The sequence below is a fragment of the Mustela putorius genome, unplaced genomic scaffold (assembly GCF_011764305.1).
Source record: "Mustela putorius furo isolate JIRA1106 unplaced genomic scaffold, ASM1176430v1.1 tig00003870_pilon_pilon_pilon, whole genome shotgun sequence".
NCBI classification, from domain to species: Eukaryota; Metazoa; Chordata; class Mammalia; order Carnivora; family Mustelidae; genus Mustela; species Mustela putorius.
Window position 1 is genome coordinate 318,789 of NW_025422022.1, and position 19,524 is coordinate 338,312.

A 19,524-nucleotide genomic window follows, 5' to 3' on the forward strand; every position below is an offset into this window, starting at 1 on the left:
ACCCAAATCTGTAAGATAGCACAAGCTGAAGCAAAAGGACTGCTGAGAGGGACGTAAGTGAAAGCTATTGCAGAAAAACTGAGCAGAGCCATGGGATCTGGTTATAGGCAACTTGGAAGGCAGCTTGGCAGAGGAGCGAAAACATGTTTCACTTTGGAAAGCTGTGAGGTACTACACACCACAAAAGCTGCCAAGTTAATTTTGCATGATAAGATATGGGACAAAAAGGAAGCATTTTGGTAAAAGGATTTTTTAAAAACTATTTTAAAGCATTTATAAAAGTAGACCATACATTGTCTTTTGAAACCTTGGGGAAACTTCATAATTTTTGAAATGTAAAGTTCAATTTTATTAAACATATGGGTAAGTTTGAAATTATTCAGAATATTAAAATTAATTTGAAAATAATTAAAATACAGAAAAACCTCAGGTGTGCGTCCAAGTTCTGGGCAACATTAACATGGTATAAAAATTGCTCAGGAAATTTACAGTGAACAGGTGTGTGAAGTAATTGAGGGGAAAAAAAGTTCAGACATTAATTAGCAAGAATTATGAATATCCTTGTTGAATTGTTTTCTCTCGAGTTGGCATACTTTTAAGTATATTATGAAAGAAATTTTTAAAATTATGAATACACATGGAAAATAAACTCTTACTTATTCATAATATTCTATACTTTTGCCATTAATCACTTGATACACATGGAAGGGGAAAAAAAGGGGCCTAATCCAAAAGAAAAACAAATATTTTTAGAAGTTAATTCAATAAGTCTTGCTAATATTGTTGAAATGTTCTCCCAAATCCAGCAAAATGAGGATTCATGCATTCAAAGGGTATCTCTGTTGAAACTTACAGAGAAAAGAATAACTATGACAAAAATAAGACCCAAGTCCTATACTCAAGGAGCTTGTAGGAAAAGGGAAGCCAGACCAGAAAAGCCTAATTTGATTCCAGAAGGCTGGAAATAATGTAACAATCCCCATGAGAAACATAGAGGATGTGATAAGGACATTGCCCCAGAGGGGGAAGGATAGTTGGATTGGGGTGTTTATCAGGTAGACAACATAACAGACAAACGTTTCAGAGAGAGAGAAGGGGGTGTATGAAGTTGCAGAATTACAAGCAAGCCTATTGTGTGGTCGCCATCAGATGCAGTAGGGCAGTGCCGTAAGAAACACCTGAAAGGTGGGAGAGGCTTTGGAAACAGGCTGTGGGAAGAAGCTGGGAAGACTTGGGTTAGGGGGGTGTATTTGAAAGCTTGAAGAGCCTGGAAGAGTGTTTCATGAAATCCTAATAATCTTCGAGGAGGTTGTGAGTGATGACTTGAGGAAGAGAGTGAATAAAATGTTAACTGAAACTGGAGGAAAATGATCTTTGTAATATAGGGGCAGAAATTTAGCACTGTCATTTGATAGGAAGGAAAGTAGAAAATTTACCAATGAACTTTGTGATCTAGCTAAGGAGATTTCCAGATCCTGTTGACAGTACTTCTTGGTTTCTTCTTGCTGCTTATAATAAAATGTGGGGAAAGAGAGGTAAACTAAAGGAAGGCGTTCTACACAACGAGGGAGTTAAAAATTCCAGCCTCTCCAGATAATAAATGATAGTACAACTAAGAAATGACTGGAGTCCCTGGGGTTGTGAGTTCAAACCCCATGCTGGGCGTGCATGTTTTTTAGAAAAATAAAATCTTAAAAAAGGAAAACAAAAGAAAAAGAAATAGCTACCAGGTAAAGATCAAATCCAGAGCTCTCTGAAGAAACAATGGTCCAATCATGAAGCCAAGAGTTTCAATTTTTTAAAAGACTTCCGAAATATCCAAGACAATACAACATGGAATCATTCAGTCAAATAACAGGGCTTCTAAGAACTCCTAAGTCCCTCAGTAGGCTCAGCAGAAGTCTAAGGTAGAGAAAAGTGTATCTCGAAGAGATCTGTGGGGGTGGTCTTTTCTAATAGAGTTGATCCCAATAAAATTCACAGGCGACCTATAAAATTTTTAAAAGATTCATGTCACCAGGTGCACCACCAGCTTGGACTAAAATGGGCAAGAGAGCACAGAGAGGAAAGGGGCCTTTGAATTCTCAAACTTCCCTAGGCAGGAGTGAGGTCGAGGAACCACCAAGTAGCTGGCTCAGGTGGGAAACTACAGCCTTCACTTATTTCTACCTGTTGGAAGCTTCTAACAGCTCCCAATAAGATCCCAGGAGTTGTGGTGGCTTCGATCTCTCCCAGCACCAAGAATGACTGACAGGGCAGTGAGCATTCTCAGCACTTTCGTGACACTGTGCACATAGTGTTAGTGTGATGGGGACTCCAGAAATGACATCTTAGAGTGCTGGCCTCTAAGAGTGCCGGCAGGGGCCGCTGTTTCAGGGTGGGCTGAAGCAGCAGCAAGGAGGTGCCCTCAGATGCTGTCCTGCCAGGAGAAACTTCTCTGCTTGACGTGCTGGCTCCTGAACTCGTGTATGAAGCCTTTGGAAATCTCTAAAAATAACTGGGTGAGGTTGGAAGAGGCTCAGGAGCCCTCGGCTCTGCAGGTGAAGCCATGAGCCAACTAAATACAGATTAGGACCTTTTACGAGACCCTATTTGTACCCACAGCAATGTCTGGGGAACCTAAGTTCCAAGCACTCGGAGAAGCCCACTATGAGGAGCAGCTGAGGTAAGTTACTGAAGGAGGAGCCTCGGGACCTGCTTATCTTCCTGATGGGTGTGGATCATGAAGTGGGGTTGGTGTCCCCTTTCAGAGCAAGGAGTGGTAGGAGGAAGTGACAAAGTGGGTGGCAGGGTGCTCCCTTTGTAGGGGTAGTGAGGGAGATTGCCCCACTCACTTTACTTCAGGACAGAGCAAGGAGAAGGGCAGCAAGATAATTGGCTCTTACCTCTGAGTCCCAGGACCTGAACCTCTGCCTTGAAGAGCGGAGCTGTCCATTGGGACCTATATTGTGCCAGTACTGGAGGGTAAGGAAAACTGTTTCTCATAACATTTCTGACACTGACTGTGTGGGGTTTTCCCTTGTATTAAACAATTCTGGCATGAAGAACTTGCAGTTCTCACAGACCTCACAGGTTAAATGCTCAGTGCCACAAGACTGCCCCTACTTCAAGCACCAATCACTACAGTGGGTGCCCAGGTTACTCACACTTCTGTCTGACATGACTACACATGGAGGCTTCCCATGACTCCTTCCTAAGGCTCAATAATTTGCTACCATGGCTCAGAGAATCCAGGGGAAAACTTTACTCACTTTTACTACTTCATTATAAAGCACGTAATAAAGGATACAAATGAATAGCCAGTTGAGAAAGTACATAGGGCAAGGTCTAGAAGCATCCTAGAAGCGTCCTAAGCACAGAAACTTCAATCCCTGTAGAGTTTGAGGTAAGTCACTCACAAGGAGGTGTTCTTGTTCATCAGCCCAGGAACTCTCTAAACCCCTTTGTGTGGAGTTTTTATAGAGGTTCCATTACATAGGCATGACAGATAAAATCATGGGCCGTGGGTGATTAAGTCAATCTGCATCTCCTTTCCCCTCCCTGCAGGTGGAGGGGTGAGGTTGAAAATTCCAATCATCTAATCACATGGTTGTTCCTCAGGCAACCAACCCCATCCTCCAAGAGTCTGCTCAGTGGCATAAACTCAGGAATGGTTGGAAGGGGCTGATCATGGAGAAGAAAAGATACTTCTCTCACCCCTATCACTCAGGAAATTCTAAGTGTTTGGAAGCTCTGCACCAGGAACCAGGGATGATATCAAATACATAGTTGTTGTTGTTTTTTAAATATCACAATATCGCAGATGATCCATGAGGTTTCCTCACTTTGGGGAAGAAGTCAGAATGCTTCACCTAGCGGTGCAAGTTGGAAACAACCCGAGTTTCATTGAGAGGGATAGGATCCCTTTGTGTGAGACAATAGAAAATTTGGTAGGGCTATCTCAAGCCAGGTTGGGGTTGAGGGGGCTTGTTGACATAGAGTCAATGCCAGTCACTGCCGGGCTAGCATGTGACTTGGCACAGAAAGCATATCATCTTCAAGCATGCGTGTGTGCTGGGAGCTGAGGCATCCCAGCAGCATTTCCAGCCAATGCTGACCCCGAAAGTGATGTGGCAGCTGACAACGGGGAGCCATTATATTCTGAAATATTTCAGTAGCAAGTTTTCTGAAGCAGACACCTTACAGACACCTGTCTGAGGAATAATCACGAAGATACACTTAAAGAGATTGAATTGCTAAGTGTCTTAATAATTTATTAAACACTGTTCTGGCACTAGACACTTTGCATATACCTCAGCCCATGTTTTCTATTAATAGAAATTAATAGGGAAAAAATCCCAAATCTGTGTGGATACATCCCAACCACCACTCTTTTCAAGTGGGAGAGTCGTTTTGCCACCTTGGGCCCTGCCAAAAATGAATGCTTCTGGAACCCCAAATAAGTAGTGTGGCATCATTTTTTTAAGGTATGAGGTTCTGGGGCGACTGGGTGGCTCAGTCAGCTAAGTGTCTGCTTTTGGCTCTGTTCATGATCTCAGGTCCTGGGGTCAGGCTCCCTTCTCAGTGGAGAGTCTGCTTTTCCCTCTGCCCCTGTCCCTGCTCATGCTCTTTCTGTCTATCTCTCTCTCTCTCTCTGATAAATAAATAAAATCTTTAAAAAGAAAAAAACCTTATTCTTAAGGTATTGTGTTCTAAATGCCATGGGATTTTTAACATATCAGAATTTATCATAAAGGACAGAGTTTGTATTGCAATTACCAAGTCCACTCTGAATAATTTAACTCATTAACCAAAGGATAAATAAGGTCCATGTTTATTCTTCAATATAATACATATATATGACGGTTGTACATCTTTGTAAGGCAAAGAAATACAGCTGAATGAAACTATGCTCAGAAATAAAAAAAAATACATGAAATGTGCAATCACCACATTAAAAATACATTTTTATTTCATACCTACACTACTAAACCTCATTGAAAGGACTCACTGACATTCATCAGCTGGGACAACTACAAAATACATACAGTTCAAGACCGGAACACTCGGGTATTCATGTTTTCTGCTCCTTCGAATAAGTAGTAGTTGAGTTATAAGCCTTCATGGAAGGTGAAACTACCCACATCAAGATCACTTACAGAAAGGACACCTGACTAAAATGGAGCTCGGAGACATATGTAGGACTTCTAGCGGGAGAAACCATCGACTTCATGCTAGACAAGGAAGTCACCTTCATCCAGGACTCGAACATCTAGTCATCTAATAGTCCAGCTTCAAGTTTCCTTTAGGACAGCAAGCAACTTGACTTTTGGAAAGACCATTTTTATCTCAAAAAGGCTTTAGGGGAGCACCGTGATGGATAAGAAGATGGACTTTGATTCTAACTGAAGAAAGAGAAAGAAGAAAAAAGAAAGCGAAAAGATAAAGCAAAAGCAAGGTAGGAAGCATCATCATGGCTTTTGAGAAGTGAGCCACAGCAAGGGCACAGCCTCCACCCATGCCGAAATTGCCCAGGAACAGACACCTGCCTTGCCCTCTTGTCACACTCGCACAGAGGGACTTTCCAAATGAGGTTTCCTCATTGAAACTGGCCCGTCATCCATAGGGAACTAGTACATGTATGCAACCTGACACCATTTGGCTCATGCCTCAAGTAGGGGTAGTGGGAGCAGAAGGAAGAGAAAAGGAATGAAATAAAAAATAAGACCCTCATTTCCTGATATCAAATACATATTTTGATTATAAAACAAGAAAAAATTTTGCTATGCTAATTTCCATAAAAATGGTGAAAATGTCATACATAATTCACACAGCCTTCAAAACACATTCACATCAAAGTAAGCCACAACAATAGCAGCGTGCCTATTTACATTTTTGAGGAAAGAAAGCAAAATAATATCAAGTCAGACTAAAAACAAACATGAGAATTACCCCATTTCAACCTAGAAATCTTTCCCCAAGGTAGTTCAGGTGAAACTCCAATTTCAAATGTTTTCATGGCATGGACTGGGGCATGAGCTCTTTTCTCCCTGATTTTTAAATAGCAACAGGTTCTGGGGAAGTGTTGGTATCTTACAAATGACAAATGACGGCATGCTTTTTCTTGAATCCTTTGTGAGTTTTATTTCTCTCCAGGCAGTGGGAAGTGCCACATCCGTGCTGAATTTCTGCCTTTTTCCAAAGAAATGGCTACTGCCTGATGCAAGCAACTGAAGCCATAACGTCCATTAGGAGGGCGGAGGAGCAAATCAGGCTATCAAATCCTAATGACTTCTTGGAAAAATTGATCACAATAGCCCCAGTCTTGCCAGACTCAGCTTCTCTGGTCCGTGCTTGCATCTGGTTTGATTTCTCGGCTGTGCAAAGCCCCCTTTCCCATCAGAGTGGCAATCTACCAAGTTACCAGTTCTTGCAGGAGCAGCCACACTGGGTGTGGAGGGAGGGAACAGGATGAGCAGGAGACTGAAATTCTCCCATTTCGCTGTAACTCGAGACTGTAATCATCAACTTTGCAATGCAGACTATCCTCAGCTCTCGTATAAAAGGCACCCTGCTGACAAGGGGGGGGTCCCCATCCAAATGTGAAAATTAAACTCCGAATTCAAAGGGGATCCTTTTTTTAAAAAGTAGAGTCTCCTTTCTAAACCTCTTTTTTTTTTTTTTTTTTTAAATTACACCCACTGACTGCAGGGTCCTTAGTGGATTCATTTGATAAAGAAATCATTCCTTCCGTTGGCTTACGCTGCCTCTCCCATGTTTTGGGGTCTGGTGAAAGTTTCTCTGCCAAGGTGAGTCAGAATGGGACCTGGATGCAAAAGACCTGCTCTATCTGGTAGATTCCACCCTCCAGGACAGAAAAACGCCCTTCCATGAGGGGTTTCAAATCAGACCCTTGCATCTTATTTAGCATTTGAGAAGATGCCAGCTCTCTGCGGTCTGCATATTAATGCACGCATTGGCTTGTCTTTTTCCAGACTCGATGAATACCATCAGCTAAAGATAGCCCAGTAATATAACACTTCAGTCGCAGGGCTTTGTTGTGTTGTGTTGAGTTTTTTTTGTTGTTGTTGTTTTGTATTTTTTTTTTAAGGAAACCAAATTAAATATTTTAAGTATAGTCACATAACAGGAGCAGGAGAAAACCAACCTTGAATAAATGCATAGGCCAAAGGAAAAAAGAAATGCATATAATGCAAGAGCAAAGCTAGAAAGGAGTCAGTTTTATAGCTAGCATGACCACTAAATTGGCATGTGGTCTTCACTAAATTACACATTTTCTTCTGTCTCTACCTCCCCTTTACCTTGCACATGAGAATAAGAACATTACACATGCAGTTATTCACGGGCATGCTAGAAGGATCCACTAGGTGGATACGAGCAATGATGGAGAAAAGCCAATGCCAGGTAAAACTGACATCACTAATACAGCCATTGCTAAGGTATATGGTGTCTATTGGAGTCTAGAACCATTTACAGCTAAAAACACATTCTTATAGCTGATCTCAACACAGGAATTCTTTGGAAATGGCAACTAGGAGGACAGCTTAAGAAGCTGAATGGCAAGCATGAGGCTGGATGTGTGATAGGAGTTCAGTGTGGCTCTGCACGGCCTCTTCTTCACCAAGAAATGACACACACGTTTCACCATCGAGAGGCCCTCGCCTTTCTGTGCTATATATGGTAGGGCTCACTTCCGTTATTAAAAATCCGTAATGAGATGGCTCATGAGCTCAGGAACAAAAAGCTTCCAACTGGAATCATTCTCATATCCAAAGAGTGAGCAGGAGTGTTTGCCTCACCTCTGACTTCTGAGTGTTCTTTCTTCACAACCGCTGAGCCATGTGAGACTTTGCGTGGGTGAGATCACTGGGCTTCAGAAATGTTGGAATTTAACCAGAAACTTGAGCATTATTGTCAAAGCAGTTTCAACACTGGAAGCAAAGTGCCGTCCCTAGGAATTGGGATCCTCACGGCCCATCTCTCATTGACAACAGCAGCGTGAGGAAAGCTCTTGGGACTGTTACCATTACTCTAAATTCTAAACACTAGCCGTAAGCAAACACCTCTTGCTCCAGTGGTGAAAACTAGTGCCTTTCATCTCATGAATGCTCAGTCAGACGAGAGCAGAGAGTACCTTGTGAAATTCATGCCATTCATTTGAAAGTAGAATTGCTATTTGGAAGAAACCAATGAACTGGGAGAAAAGTTCAGAACCAATGGAAGACATGATGTCTGATGCCTCTTGCCTTAGGATTCAGAGACAGCTCAAGTTCCAGAAAGCAAATTATTTATCATTTGGAGTCACCTGATTTCAGACCAAATCAAATATATATATATATATATATATATATATATATATATATATATATATATATATGAGAAACCAAGTGTTCAAAGGTGCAAAAGACATAATTTTCTTCTGGTGATATGATCACCCCTTTGAAAGGCATAGATAGCTTAAGGACTGGAAGCTGTTTTCTCCCTCTCAAGGTATCCTCCAGGTTTAAACGTCTCCAGTAAATCTCCAGTCTGATTGTTCTAGTAAGCGGAGAAAGAGCAGAAATCATGTACCCCTTATCCCAGCAACTAAAATTAAAAAATAAACATTGAAAACTCAAGATGTCAAGGAAACATCTTCCCAATTATGTCCTACCGTGGGATGTGGGGATATGAGGAAAGGGGCATGGGGCTTGTCTACACCCCCAGAACCACAGCAGTAGGCACCCCCTGAACTGGGTGCTCCAAGTTCAAGTGCAGCGTCACCCCCCCCGCCCCCATAGCCACCCGTCATCATTGGGGTCAAGGCATCAGAACTGCTGATTTTTCCAAAAATCTTCCCAACACAGCAGCAACCACAGCAGTTTTCCTGCAAAGCAAACAAAATATGACTCTTGTTAATTCAGCAGGGCTTTTAAAATTGTAATTAGTTGGTTGTGCCCCTTAGGAAAACCACACATGATTTTTTATAATGCATGTGTGCGTGTGAGAAGGAAAAAAAAGAAACCCCTTGCAGGATTCCACTGCTTACCAGAGCTGGGTTGGGTTTTTATTTTTTCAGTTTATGCAAGATATTTTCGTACTATTTGCAAGATCGAGGGACAAGGCCGCTTTGTTTCATATGAAGCCTAGCCAGCTCCTGAGCTTTCTGCCACACTTTCTGTCCTGTGAGCTTGACCCCACATCAAGGTGACATCAAGAAGCGGGTGTGGGAACGTTTTCATTGCATTATGACAGTGTGTGACATGGGCCCACACAGTTTGCAGGCCTACATCACTCCTATGGATCTGAGGACATATCCTCCATTTTTATTTCACAGGTTGGCAGAAGATGGAATGGAAACCCAAAGAGAAATGCCACCGGGTTGATTTTAGTGTTTCCTCAACGCATCAAAAAACCTCTAACAAATTGCTGGAGATTTATATGCCTCAATTTACATTGTGGATCCTGCCTTATTCATAGGGCCTGGAAGTCATTCTTTTTCCACAGGAATAATCTTCAACCACCAGATTTTAAAAATCAATATTATCACAAAGTTGGTTTTACTCCTAACAAAGTTTGCCAAAACCCCCATCTTATCCTGGCAGGAAATACTATAAAAAAATGATTAAAAAAAAAAAAAAACCTTCTCAAATGAGGCTGCACTCAGAGTTAATATATTAAGCTTACATTTTAATTTGAAAGAAAAAAAAAAAGGAAAGAAGTAAACTAGGAAGTGCCCACATCCCATGGACCTGAAACAGCTCTTCCCCGACCTGCAGTGCAACCAAGGTGAATTTCTGTGGCTAACTGGAGCTGGAGGGACTAAGGAGAGGAAGGCAGCCAGCCCAAGTGACTATCTGGAGGCAGGCCCAGAGAAAGGTCGCCATCAAGCAATTCCAACCAAAACGGTATCCAAGCGCCAGTGTGACTGGCTCACATGTCTTTGTCCTCTGTAGAATGCCACCTCTTGGACTGCCACCATCCTCCATCACATTGGTCAACGTGCCAATGTGACATGGAAGGACTCTACCATCTCCCACTGTCATTCCTTCCTCATTCTTTCCCTGCTGGACCCTGGTCACAGGTCTGCCTTGCAATGCAACCTCCTGTCACCCAATGAATTCATTCCTACCAGGCCTCAAAAGTGACTCCAGTGCTCATGGTAGGAATGCAGTTTGTGGTGAACCCTTGAGGTTTATGGTCACTGTGGATGAAATTGGGAGGGAGAGCCGCCTGCAAACTCTGGTGCCCACCACTCACAGGGAAGGCTGGTTTGCACCTCAGCAAGCCCAGTGACCCAGGCCTCAGAGTATGGAGAGTACTTTCCTTCTCTGCATTTTCACAAGATGTAAAGCTTTCTTCTACTTTCCCAAAAACTTTACTTTGACACATGAGAATGGTCTTTGTAAGTAGGAAGCCCAAGGCTTGCTTTTGGTATTTCATAGATTTCTAGATATGTGACAGATTTCTAAGTAAATGACCCATGCACCAAGGACTGAATGCTTTCTAACTCTGGTCTGTGACTTTGTTATGATTTACTGATTTGTTTTTGCATGATCTTATTCTATGAAAGATTCAACACTTTACAAGAATATAAAGTCAAACAGACAAACCAAAACTTCAGACCAGAATAAATACCAATCAGAATAAAAGAGTAAGACCAGTGGGCAGCAAGAACACAGACTGGAAGGTCTTACACATTTGTTAAAATTGAGTTGAAGCGGGCGCCTGGGTGGCTCAGTGGGTTAAGCCGCTGCCTTCGGCTCAGGTCATGATCTCAGGGTCCTGGGATCGAGTCCCACATCGGGCTCTCTGCTCAGCAGGGACCTGCTTCCTTCCCTTCCCCTCTCTCTGCCTGCCTCTCTGCCTACTGTGATCTCTCTCTCTCTGTCAAATAAATAAATAAAATCTTTAAAAAAAAAAAATTGAGTTGAAGCAATGGCCATGGACTTACTGTCCCAAATTAGAGAACTGACTTGCTGGAAGGTAAATGGTCCCTCAACAACAATATAAATATTGGGATTCCTAAAAGTCCTCTGTGATAAGTACACTGTGTTAGAGCTTTCCTTCAGAGCATAAATTAAGCTTGCTTATTGATATAATCAAATGTGTTCATGTGTAAAACTATTGCTTATGTTTTCTGACAAAATTCTAAGTAGGGTAGAAGCTTTGTATGAAGTGGTATGAAGTTTGTATGAAGTGGTGATTACTCCAGGTCCAAGAATGGGCCAATACCAGAAGGCAACTCAGGGAAGAAAATAAGCATGGGCTTTAAATTCAGAGACAATTGAGAAGTCACATTCTACCATGTACTAGCAGCACAGCTTTGGGGGAGTTATGTAGTCTATGAGTCTCTGAGATTGGTTTTCCCAACAATACAAAAACCAAAAAAATTACAAATACTTCCTCTGATCCCACACAATTGTGAGGACAACCAGAGACTGTCCTCTTCAGCTATTAAAGTCTCCTGAGCTAATTATTGAGCACCTTCTATGTTCCAGGCCTTGGTCTGCAGGCTTTGCTTGGGTTATCTTGTTGGAGCCACTCAACAAGCATAGGAAGTAAGACTATGCTCAATCCATAAATAAGGAAATGGGTTTTTCCTGCTAGAAAATGGCAGATCCATGTTGCACACAAAGCAGTCTAAAATCAGAGCCCTCCCTCTCTGCAGAAACACTGCCCTCCTTCCCACAGTGTAGCACACATTTGACTTATTTCTTGTTCTTCTCTCTGAAGGCTTGCAAAAACATCCCTTTAGGAAAAGATCCAAGACCAACCTTTCAAATGGGTACCTTCCATGGGCTATTTGGTCACAAGGTTCTTCTCATTAGAGCAACAATTCTTCTTCTAGGGAAACCAGAAAACATTTAGAGAAAGATTAGAACTTTTTTTTAATCACTTCATTCCTAACTTATGAGAACACCTGAAGAGTTAATGACTTGCTACTAAGTAGAAAATGCTCTTAGAGAGATGTTCTAAAAGCCTGCATTGTTTGTTCATAGCAGCAATGGCCACAGTCGCCAAACTGTAGAAAGAACCAAGATGCCCTTCAATGTACAAATGGATATGAAAAATGTGGTCCATATATATTACGGAGTATTATGCCTCTGTCAGAGAGGATGAATACCCAACTTTTGTATCAAATGGATGGGACTGGAAGAGATTATACTGAATGAAATAAGTCAAGCAGAGAGAGTCAATTATCATATGGTTTCATTTATTTGTGGAGCATAAGAAATAACATGAAGGACTTGGGGAGATGGAGAGAAGAAGGGAGTGAGGGAAACTAGAGAGGGAGATGAACCATGAGAGACTGTGGACTCTGAAAAACAATCTGAGGGTTTTGGAGGGGCAGGGAGTAAGAGGTTGGGTGAGCCTGATGGTGGGTATTATGGAGGGCACATATTGCATGGAGCACTGGGTGTGGTGCATAAACAATGAATTCTGGAACACTGAAAAGAAATTTAAAAAATAAATAAAAATTAAAAGAATTACCAAAAAAAAAAAAAGCCCACAATATTCATGACCCTCTGACAGACACATTGACCTACATTCAGGATCCAACTTGAGCATGTTCCCCACTTTCCCTTGTTATCACTCTCAGAATCAGAAACAGAGGGATTTTGACTAAGCTAGAAGCAGTAGCGGAGACAGGACTAGATGTCTGAGATCAGGGCTTGTCATAGCAGGCCTTGACTGCTGGGTATGTGTGTTTGGTGTGCACGATGGGGAACAGTGGAAGAATTTTTGGTGGTACAGTAAGATGATCAGAGTTGTCATTAATGAAGTAATGATTTGGTGAATTAGAGAACAGATGGACAGAGGTAGAATATCGTGTTCTAAGGTATTTTATTAGTTCCGTAAATTGGAAAAAGGGCATGATCTAAGGTCATAAAGCTGGGAATGGAAAGGAAAGATAGACTTATTAGTTCTGGCAAAGAAGAAACAATGTCATAGTTGTTCAGTTTTCCTTCCTTCAGGCCCAAAGCATTTATTAAGTCTCCAGTAGGTGCTTGATGAGTTCTAACAGATTTGTAATTTGGAAATGCTTTGTTCCACTCCAGCTGAGAGCTGTTTCTGATGGAAGATGGGTTATATATGGATGGTTGGAAATGTAAGATCATACTACAGAAGGCAGAGAGCTACAAGGCTTTAATTCCTGGGGGGAAAAAATCCTTCTTAAATTTACTGACTGATTATAGGCAGGTTTAGTGGTTAAGGAATGGTAAGTGCTTTTAAGCATGAAACAATTAAAAGAGATAAATAAAAGTTCTGGAAAGACTTTAAAAATAAAAGTTAGATTTAAATAGTATATAGTTTTGGATAAGACTTCAATTCTCAACATAAAGTTAAATTCTGATTTTATAGAATGTATCGGAACCAAGATTATTCCAAAAATGAATCTTCTGGAAAAATCTAGCCTTAATTTTTCCTTGAAAAATAAAATACATTAAGCTTGAATACTGGCTTTTAGTAACACCAAAAATGTACAGAATGTAAAGAGTTCTGGAAACATCATCAGGCCCCCTTTGCCCAGAAGCCCATTATCCAGCAGGATAGCAGAGTGGTGAAGTTCTGCTCAGACTCCAGAGCCTGCCTGTCTACACTGGGATGCTAGCTCCATCATTTTCACCTGGTGGGATCCTGTACAAGTACTTAACCTCTGTCCTCTGTTTCCTTATCTAAATGAGAAGAATAACAGTACCTGTTTCAGAGAATTGGCATGTGGACTAAATGAATTAACTTCTGTAAAGCAGTTAGAACAGTGCCTGGCACAGTACCATATAATTATAACTTTCATGATAACTAACTAGATTTCTACAATGGAAATTTTTTTCCAAATCCCCATCATTCTTGAAACGTTCATTCACCTAAGTACCAACAGTTGGATAGAATAACAAAAAGGTGATTTTTGTTGTTGTTATGTGGTTTAAAAATATTTTAAGCACTTTTTAAACTGTATAATGTCATTATTTATCTGCAGTGGTTTCCATATTGTCCTGCCATGTCAAAGTGTATTTGGATACCAATAAGCTTGGATAAAAATACCTTGGTGGAAAATTGGCCCAAAATAGGTTGGTAACCCTAATAAGCAGTTTATGTAGTCTGGGTGAGGTACCAACTAGGTAAAAAGTCTATTTTTACTTGACATTGGTACCAATTATCAAGGAAAGGTATATTCAGACACAAATAAAACTCAGTTCTGATGCTGAATTTAGAAGTAAAGTTAATTTCAATAAGAACTGGATGTGGAAAAAATGAGTACCTGAAACACAGTCATTCCAAGGTTTGTTGGTCAGTGAAAAAGCTCCACTCTAAAACCCTGGGGAGTAGGAAGGATGGGGAGCAGAGATGGAAGAAATGAAAGTGTATCAAGCACATATGGCTCCAGAGCATGATGACCACCATCTTAACTGATGCTCAAGTTAGACTTTCCCCAATGAGGCCTGAAGACAGATATTGCTTATTGCCTCTCTATATATCTTGGCCAGTTAGACATCCTAAATGTTTGGTTGAGTATCTTAAATGTTACACTTCTGGTTCTGTGTTATGTGTATGATCCATAGGATGTGAGTGGAAAAGTCCAGAGGAGGCTGTTACAGTAATTCAGATGAGGGGTGTCATATGCCAGGATAACCAACAGAATGGAGAAGGTTAGACAGATTCTAGAAGTAATTAGAGAAAAGAATGTACAGAACTTGGAGATAAATTAAATACGAGATGGAAGGATGCAGGTGAGGAAGGAAATAGCAAAGCCCAGGGGGTCTGGCTTAAGCCACTCAGTGGGGGTCATTCTTGGAGGATGGTAGAGGAGGAGGGGAGATGGGGAAGACAAGTTCAGTTTAGGACTGAGAAGATCCAAATGGAAATGTCAAGTACGCAGGGGGATATATGGATCTGAAACTTAGGAAAAGAATCTGTGCTAAAGAGACAGATGGCTACAAGAACATAAGTGGCAATTGAGGCAGTAAGAGTAGATTAGGAATTTTATTGTACGAAGTTCACACAGAGTATGGGCTCAATTATTGTCAACAAGTACTCAGAAAAAAGGAAGAGAGAGAGAGAGGCAAACCAGAAAGCTGAATCTTAAGGATAGAGAACAAACTGAGGATTAATAGAGGGAGGTGGTCGGGGAATGGGCTGGATGAGGGATGGGGATTAAGAAGAGCACTTGTGATGAGCACTGGGTATCGCATGTAAGTGAGGAATCACTAAATTCTGCACCTCAAATTAATATTACACTCTATGTTAACTAACTTGAATTTAATTAGAAACTTGAAAAAAAGGATGAAAAAAACCACAAGTATTTAGGTCATCTTCATTCAGTCTTTGGTAAGAGTCTCCTTCACATATATTTATGTTGTTTTCTGGATCAACCTGAGTCTCACAGCTTTGTGGTGCTCAGAGAAGACTGAACAATGTAACCATAAACATTAAAATTCTGAGTTCTGTTTTAGGGAGGCATATTTATCCTGAATGTACACTAACCCATATATTCCCAAATATTGTTTGTTTATATATTCTAGACTATATATGTGTATAAGTGTGTGCACATAGTACAGTGATGTAATTTATATCATAATGAGTACAATGATTGAATAATAAACATAATAAATAGTTATGCTGAAAATATCTCCTAAACCATGTAAGAAGTATTTATTTAAAAAAAAAAAACTCATACAACTGCTCAATAAAAATATTTTAAGCAGTTCAACATTAGCACAAAATTGGAAGGCTATGAGAGATAGAATTAGACAGAACCCCATATGAGACTAAGATGCTTTTAGCCTCTGATCATCAAAAGACTGAGGTCAGGTAGAAAAGAAGAGGAAAAGCAACAAGCCTCCGTTACCTGTGTGATGAGTCTGGAGTGGAGCTTGTGATCTGACAGCCAAGGGTGTTTGAGAGCTTCACTTGCACTTATTCTCCAGCTAAAGGGAAATTTGGAAGGCTGTTAGCAGAGACACACTAAGGAGGCCTGAATCTGTCATTCACCTCAACTCTGGCCATTGCATTTGAGAGACCAGATGGCCAAGTGTCAAATTCACAGGCAGTTCTATCTTCTCTGGAACTATCACTGATGATTGTAGGGTACTATCAAATCCAGTCAGGGTAACAACAGCAGTGAGACAAATGAGGCAAATAATTCAAAATTGTTGTTCATAGTTGAACATCCACTTTCCAACACAAGTAACCATTTTTCATGCAATGCTTGAGCTTCATGAATTGAACATCTATCCATCAGCAGAAAAAAATAAATGTACACTTACTATTCCAAAAACAAAATGCTACAATGATTCTTGATAATTATAAAAGTGACTTTACATATTTAAGCTCTTAAAGCTCTTGAATAATATGCATCACTAACTTTTGAATTAAGAAATTTTGGGGGTGTCTGGGTGGCACAGTTGGTTAAGCTCCAACTCTTGGTCATGATCAGGTCGTGATCTCACTGTCATGAGATTGAGCCACACGTCAGGCTCTGCCACATTCAGTGCAGAGTCTGCTTGGGATTCTCCTTCTCTCTCCATTTACCCCTCCCACACATTCTTCTGTCTGTCTCTCTCTCTCTCTCCCAAATTAAATAAATAAATATTTTTAAAAAGAAATTTTGAAGACTTAAATAGATAAGGGGTTAATGTACATACTGAGAGAGAGTTCATTAGATACCTTTACAAAGAAACTATATCCTTTTGAACCAGCAAAGGTTTATATGATTTTAAAATAACATGGGAAAGAATTATAAAGATGATATTATTTTCTAATTCCGAGTTTTATAAATTTGTCTTGTGTGCTAACATTTATAACCTTAAACCTAATAACCTTTCAAAATAAAAACTATAAGTGAGTGCAACAGTCTGGAGCCTACTTCTGAAATAGTATCAAGAAAGTAGTTTCCAATGGGCATGGAGCTCCAGTTTGTAGATTTCTTCAGTAAAATTGCTTCATCAGATACTGAACATTTAAGTAAAAGACCTGAAGAGATGGAAACTCTTAACTTGAATCCATGAAGGAAAGTTTAATAACTTGGTGACAACATCACCATTAGTAGGACCTTAAACAGCCAGATATAATTTTTTTTGAAACTCTTGACCTCCACCAACCTCACCTGGAAGTGCTATTTTGTTGAATATCATAAATTTTCAGTATTGGACCTCCTGAAGCATTCCAATAACTGAAAGTGCCAAAAATTATTATTTCTGTACTGTAGTAATATAAATTTCTGAAAGCTGACTATTAAAAATAAATAATAACATAGTGCAGATAATTAAAATTTTGGTACAGTTTCAAGTTTATTTTTGCATCCAGAAATTTATTCTCTGATATTGGTACCAGGTTTTGACTGTAGTTTCATCCAACTATTGATTTGAACACTTGCCCAGTTGTCTTTCTGCTTAAATGTGTAGCTATCCCTCCTAAGGTATTAGTGAATTGCTCAGACCAAAGGAGCAGGCATGACATGGCACTGGATGCCACGAAGCAAGGCTATGACCTGCCCTGGGCTAGCCATGTGACTGCTTGACTACTATCAGCCTCTGTGTCTTCATTTAATCCAGAACATTAAATCAGATAACACATAAAAGCATATCTGTCTAATAGATTCTCAGTAGATGTAGATCTCTCCCACCAAAGATTTGACAGAGTTGACATTTTCCATCTGTTCACTGCCTATTGTTCAGTGATATATAAATATTAATAATAATAATAATAATAATAATGGTAATATCAGGTGTTGTGCCTTTCCATGAAAGATAAAACCCATGTCTGTACAGTGCCCCCTCCTCACACTGACACCCCCTGCCTAGCTAAGTCCTCCTTACCCTCTAGGACTCAGTCCCGACTGACCCTTTTCAACAGACTACCTTTGCATTAACTGCATTGTATTCTATCCTTTAAAAAAATATCTATCTCTTCTCTTAGATCATGGGTTACCTATAGACAGGGTCAGACTTTAAATATGTGTTCTCAATGCCCCAGACCCATTTCCTGGAAGACTACTGATAAAACACCTCCTTGGTGCAGGTATAGCTCCAGACCCATGTTGCTTCTTTAATCCCCTCCCCCCAATTACACCCTCCTATCTGTTCACGGTCATGTTTATTAATAACTTAAAAGCCATAAAGATAATAAAACAGTGAAGCCAGTATGGTTGGCCTTGAAAATCTTAAACACTGTTTACCATTTTACATTTTAAATATAAAACCACCTGAAAAAGTGTTTTTGACTAAATCACAATATCCTTCCACTGACTGTAATTCTTAATGACTGAGCCACCCAGGAGCCCCTCACTGCCTGTAATTCTAAAATGCAAGCCCCTCTGTTTCAAAGTCACTTTTCTTCATTAGCTGAATTCTTTAAGGTTTTATTTATTTATTTGAGAGAGAGAGAGAGAGTGCGCACATGCACAAACAGGGGAGAAGGGTAGAGGGAGAAGCAGACTCCTCACTGAGCTGGGAGCTCCATGCGGGGCTGGATCCCAGCATCCTGAGATCATGACCTCAGCCAAAGGCAGGATGCTTAACAGACTGAGCCACCCAGGCGCCTCCATCTGCTGAATTTTGAATTAACGTGGTTTTAGCATGACAGAAAATAGAAGACCACATAATATGTAATAGTTAAGTGGGCAGCCTTAGGGGAAGGTTGAATTTTGGATGCTCCGTTCTGCCACTGACTAGCCATATGCTCTTGGGAAAACTATTTAGAGTCTCATTAATAAAACAGGAATGATAATTCCCACCTCTCGGAGATGGATAGGGGTTAAAAGACAAGCCTATAAAGCACTTGGCACAGTCTGGCCCACAGCAGGCTCTGAAATGAAATGATAGTTAAGTATTCAGCTACACAGAGCCAGATATGTGCTTTGTAGATGTGAAAGGGGTTATGGAAATAACTTATCCCAAACCCTTCATTTGGAGGCCCAGTAAGAGCCCCTAATTGCTAGAGTCTTATTGCAAAAGGCAGAAGCAGGGAAGCTTTTGTAGCCCCTTTCAAGCCTTGTGACCAAACCAGTCCCTGATCTCAGTAAGCAAGGTCAAGAGCATCAAACTCCTTCCACTTACAACTTTTCTCAGGCATCAGAGATGTCACAAAGAGAATTTAGGAGTTATTTCCATGTATTATGGTAGCGTATGCTTCCCTATTCTCCCTCCTTCTTCTAAAGCCCGGAACCAACTTGGGTTACCTCTTCTCCTTAATCAAAAGCTTGGAGATAAACTCCCTGGCCTCCTCTGAGATGTCCTGAAATTCTTCATCCTCTAAGTCCCACCTGCAGGCCAGGATGTTGCTCAGGGTCTCAGCATCATTGTCCCCCAGGAAGGGAGACAAACCGCTCAGTCTGTAAGACAGAGGAACCAGAGTGAGGTGAGAGGTAAGGCTAACCTTCATCATTTAGGAGATCAGGACCCAAGTTGCTTTTTTTTTTTTAATTTTTTATTTTTTAGAAACATATATTTTTATCCCCAGGGGTACAGGTCTGTGAATCGTCAGGTTTACACACTTCACAGCACTCACCAAAGCACATACCCTCCCCAATGTCCATAATCC

The 19,524-nt window shown here is 40.7% G+C and overlaps 1 protein-coding gene across 3 annotated transcripts in view; it reads right to left on the minus strand.

Moving 5' to 3' along the window:
* Positions 1-8,349: 8,349 nt before the first annotated feature.
* MYLK4 (myosin light chain kinase family member 4) overlaps positions 8,350-19,524 on the minus strand; it is a 77,814-nt gene continuing 66,639 nt past the window's right edge. For all 3 annotated transcript variants that reach the window (XM_004753608.3, XM_045066995.1, XM_013056769.2), the window contains 4 exons: positions 19,163-19,315; positions 15,833-15,911; positions 11,757-11,826; positions 8,350-8,866 (listed from right to left, as the gene is read on the minus strand). In XM_004753608.3, the coding sequence (XP_004753665.1) occupies positions 11,782-11,826; positions 15,833-15,911; positions 19,163-19,315 (277 nt within the window). In that variant the 3' untranslated portion in view covers positions 8,350-8,866; positions 11,757-11,781. The remainder of the gene's footprint in view (positions 8,867-11,756; positions 11,827-15,832; positions 15,912-19,162; positions 19,316-19,524) is intronic.